The sequence below is a fragment of the Alligator sinensis genome, unplaced genomic scaffold, assembly GCF_000455745.1.
Source record: "Alligator sinensis unplaced genomic scaffold, ASM45574v1 scaffold428_1, whole genome shotgun sequence".
In the NCBI taxonomy this organism is placed as follows: Eukaryota; Metazoa; Chordata; order Crocodylia; family Alligatoridae; genus Alligator; species Alligator sinensis.
The window spans coordinates 1,766,748-1,771,744 of record NW_005841919.1 but is presented as its reverse complement, the minus strand read 5'-3'; the positions used below and the strand labels follow the sequence as shown (position 1 = coordinate 1,771,744).

At 42.2% G+C, this 4,997-nt stretch overlaps 1 protein-coding gene across 4 annotated transcripts in view; it reads left to right on the top strand.

Moving 5' to 3' along the window:
- The window catches only part of COL15A1 (collagen type XV alpha 1 chain), a 337,165-nt gene that overhangs the window by 200,226 nt on the left and 131,942 nt on the right, over positions 1-4,997 (top strand). For all 4 annotated transcript variants that reach the window (XM_006018966.2, XM_025198310.1, XM_025198313.1 and 1 more), the window contains one exon: positions 3,767-3,844. In XM_006018966.2, coding sequence (XP_006019028.1) covers positions 3,767-3,844 — 78 coding nt within the window. The remainder of the gene's footprint in view (positions 1-3,766; positions 3,845-4,997) is intronic.

Sequence of the window (4,997 nt, the reverse complement as noted above, 5' to 3'; positions counted from 1 at the left end):
CTTTCCCTGCTTCCCTGAGGTCAGGTACAACATGAGACTCTGAGATGAGATTGAAGAACAGGAAGTACACACTGCCCTCTGTGCCCTTGTCATGGAGCATGAGGAAGGGCAGGGCTATGGTACACCGTATAGATACTCCTCAGGCAAAATCTCTGAGCCCAAGTGCTTCTGGCTTATGCACACTCATAGTGAGGGTTTGCATATGGACAGCACATCTTGACAAGATCCAGCTTCTCTTTATGACTATTTACATTTGTCTTGCCTGGTAGAGATAGGGCCAAATCCTGTTTCTCTTTATGCATTGAAATGGCACATACATAGCTGCATAGCAGCAGTTTCAGATACTTATGCACTATTTGTTATTCAGCTTTGCACATGCAAGACTACATGTACCCACTGAGGCCAGAGACCCAGAATTGCTCTTTGCATGTTTTCTAAACATCAGCAGCTGGGGCCAGGTTCCTCCACAATCAACCAGACTATTTTCCAGGAGAAGGATGATGGGCAAGAAAAGATTGTGACCTTGTCTGTTCATAAGAAATTAGTTAATTTCAGCTTAAAGTTTACCCCTGAAAATCATTTCACTAAGGGTTTTGTCACATAGGACACTTAGTATGTGTTAAATCTGTGGGTAGTAATATTAGGATGTGTTTTGACTAGTCACACAATAATGTAACTATGATTTCTAATGTGCAGTTTGCCAACTGTCAGTCCCAGCCCTGACACCTAACTGTACTCTTGATCCAACTCCAATGCAGTGCCAGGACTGGAATCTACAATCAGATGATTGTTGGTCCCAGCCCTAGGACCCTCTGGGATCACAGGCACCCAGCTTTCAGTTTGATCCTGGAGGACCCTGACAAATGAAAGATGTAGGATCCTTCATCCTGACATGTATGGCTTTCCTCATACTATCTGTAGGCTTGATATGGCAGAAGAGACCCTGGCTGATGTCATGGTTCGGTGGGGGGCTGCAGTCTCCATGGAGCAGTCTGGTGGTATAGCTGAATACATGTTACTGGAGATACCCCTCACCCAAAAAAGTCATAACTTTTCTACAGAGTGGGTGCATCTACACATGCAATTAATGTGAAGCAATAAACTCCAGAGCAATTTGAACCAGAGGAAACTGCTCTCAGGCACAGCATCTACACATGTGCCCAGGACAGCTGCAATTTGAGCTGAGGTAGAGCAGACCCTCAGCTGGCTGGGTTAAGTGGGCACAATTTATGTCCCCGGTCAGCGTCTACACATGCATTTCAGTGTAGTTGTCTGGACAGTACTATCTTATGGCGGACTTAATTAATTTACTGCACCCTGATATTGGCACGTGTGTAGATGGTGAGACTTTACTGTGAAGCTAATTAATCAACTCTACAGTAAAGCTCATGTGTAGATTCACCTGTGAGTACACTTAGAACATGTTTTACTGCTTGAACATGCAGTCGTGTTTTAAGTGCATTTAACATATGCTAAGTGTCACATGTGATATGGCCCTAACCCTGCGCTATTCATATTGTTATGATTACTGAGGATAGTGCCAGTTACACTTGGGAATGGGGAAGCCCTAAAAATATGATTTGCATAAAAAAGTGCTAAGACTTTCTGTATTCTGGGAAGGCAATAAGTACCTCTTGTCTTCAGTGATTAGATGTGCAAACCTGATTCACATGATAAACCCAGATTTTTCAAATAGAAATCCATAATGCTAAAAACATTCTGACCTGTTGCAGTCTTTCTGGGTTCTTTTTAACAAAAGAATTGCTCTTTTCATTTTTGTTGTAGTAAAGAAAAACAAATGAAAGCCAACAGCTGGCGTTTTCTGAGGGCTGCCTCGAGTCTTATCAAGGGTTGCCTGAAATCTAAAAAGGGTCAGAACTGCTGGTATAATGTAAAGGCGTAGGGGTGGTAGGTGGGTAAAAAAGCATGTCTGAGTCTCTTGTTGCCAAATGGGAAGCTGGGAATGGGCAGATTGCTCCATCTTAGAATAGACTGGACAGCTGACTGCCATACCAATTGACTAATGCTTCATTTTTGCAATCATACAGTGCACACATATAGCTGCAAGAGGCCCTTCAAAAATGCTTGCAAAGAGTAGGTGCCCCTAAATGTCGGTGATCCAAATCTGAAAATCAGAGATTTTGCTACCTCCTCTTACATGTAGATTAATAGAAAATAAATGTAAGGAACTGATCAGTAGTAATGTGATAACGTTTGTTAAAAAGAGCCTAAAAGCAAAAAAACAACAGCTGTAAAAGTATATGGTTGCAGACAACAAGATAAGCAAAACTAATTACATATAGACACTGTGGATATAACACAAATATCACTATAGGAACCATTTAGCAATCATGTAGGAGGAAGGGCACATATCCCATGCATGTATTGACTGCTCAAAAAAATGAACTCTTTGTTCTTTTTTGTGACTGTGATGTAGCTGAAATTCTAGGATTCCTGATACATAATTCCATATATTCATGAACATTGTCAAGTTTAAAATAGCTATATGAGAGGGGAAAGATATACTGACAGATGACAAATAAGAATAAGAAAGAGAGAAGCACAGATCACCAGGGCTTGGCTGTTTGGAGCATTTGTCTGCTGCTGTTTGGAGCATTGTTCTTTGAAGGAAGCCTGCTGGAAGTGGGAGAGTTTCCCCTACCCCTGCTACAATATGTGGAGGTACAATATAGGCAAGCCCCAAAAAACTCTGAATGGGTAGGCAGGGGCTACCAAAGAGACTGGTGAGGGGGAAGGGGAATGTGCCCATACTCCTCACATCAGAAGAGCCTCCCAGGAACTGAGCAAGAAGGAAGCAGGTAATCAGCCCATTCCTGTAATATGTATATACCATACCCTAAAAAGACCAATACTAAGTAGGCAGGTCAGTTAAATGCATATTCAGGAATCTTAGCTAATATCAGCTTTTAGGGATTGTAACTAAGGTTCCTGAATGACACTGATTAGCAAGTCAGACACAGTTCATGTGAATTTGAGGTTCAAAGGGATACATTACCATCTATCCATTTATCCCTGCATTTTTACTGTAATATGTAGGCAGCTGGTGAAAAGCAAGCATGGCTTTACTGCAACCATGAATGAGGGATGGATGAGATTCATTCAACTGAAGCAAAATGAGTCACTACTTGGACTAAAACACTGTCTATCAAGTAATCTTTAAATGAAAATTGATTGCTTGGTTCACAGTCCAAATTAAATCAATATAATTTGTTTTAATGCTTACAGGGCACATTAAAAAATGACCTATTCAATATCCTACACTACCTATTAGGCCTCTATATGGACTTCAGCTCCTAAGCACTATCCTATTCCACCCTCCTCAAATCCCTGAAAGTCCATTTTTGTAACTCGGCATCATCCTCCAACCTTTAAGACCAGTCACAAAATAACAGCAAGGCAGAAGAGGACCTACCCATCATTTCTATTAAAAATTTTTAAGGGACTTGAAGAGGGTGTAATAGGATCACATGTAGGTACATAAGTCAACCTAGATGCCTAATAGATAGAGTAGGACATGGCCCTTTAATTCTGCCAGACAGGATGCCAGGTTGGGTCAGTAGAAAGGGATACATTAGGGAACACTTAAGGAGTAAACATGTCTTTAAATCTGTGAAGAAGAAACCAGTGGAGTTTCTGACATGAACCCAACTGCAAGCCATGAAGATGATATTCCCAGCTGCACTTTATGTGGAAGGGAAATGTGGTTGTAAAAATACTTACTGTTTCATTTCTGTTCTTGTTCTAGGGTGATCCTGGTGTAGGAATACCAGGGCCACCAGGACTTCCAGGACCTCCAGGCCCATCTGCTGTACCCAGAAGACTTGTGAGTTTCAGAGGCTCTCCTTGTTTTACTGTGTGACAAACAACGGGATGAACTAAAAAAGAGGTGCAGTCTGGGGTAGTCTCCATGTGTATACACAGGTGCTCACCCCCACACACACATGTGTACCTGTGTGTATAAATGCGTGTGTGTATGTACACATGAAATCAGTTATACAAATCAAAGGGACCTCATGTCATCGTCTAGTCCAACCCTCTGGTCAAGGCAGAATCCTCCTTGCCTAAAAGATCCTAGTTAATATTTATCTAACCTGCAATTTCCAAGGATGATGATTCAACAACTTCTCTGGGCAACCTGTTCTACTGCATAACACCCCCAACCCATAGTGGAAAAGTTTTTCATAATACCCAACCTGGATTTTCCCTGAATCCTTTATTCCTAGTGTTGTCCCCTGAACCCTTCAGCTACGTGAAGACTTATCAAATCCCCCCTCAGTCTGCTCTTCTGCAGACTAAGCAATGCTAGTTCTTCAGACTTTCTTCATGAGTCACGTTTCCCAGGCCTCTAATCATTTATGTTGTTCTTTGCTAGACTCTTTCTAAGCTGTCCATAACTTGCTTGAACTGTGCAGCCCAAAACTGGACACAGTACTCCAGATGAGGCCACAGCAGAGCCAAATAGAATAAAAAGATAACTTCCCTTAATTTGCAAATGACACCCCTGTTAATACAACAAAAAATGCTGTTGTCCTTTTTTTGGAACAAGAGCCAACAGTATTTGGCTCATGTTTAACTTATGACCAATTTAATGGCCTGGTTCTTTTCTTCCATACTGCAGCCTAGGCAATCATTCCCCAGTTTGTAACTGTGCATGCATTTCTTTATCCCAAGTGTAGGACTTTGCACTTCATAGAATCATAGAAGTAGGGTCAGAAGGGACCTTGTAGATCTTCAAGTCCAGCCCCCTGCCTGGGCAGGAGGAAAACTGGGCTCAATTGACCCCAGTCAGGTAGGCATCAAGCCGCTTCTTAAAGACCCCCAGGGTAGAAGCCAGCACCACTTCCCTTGGAAGTTGGTTCCAGATCCTAGCCGCCCTAACTGTGAAGTAGTTCTTAGGGATGTCTAATCTAAACCTACTCTCCAACAACCTGTGGCCGTTATTCCTTGTTATCCCGGGGGGGCGCTAGGGGAAACAA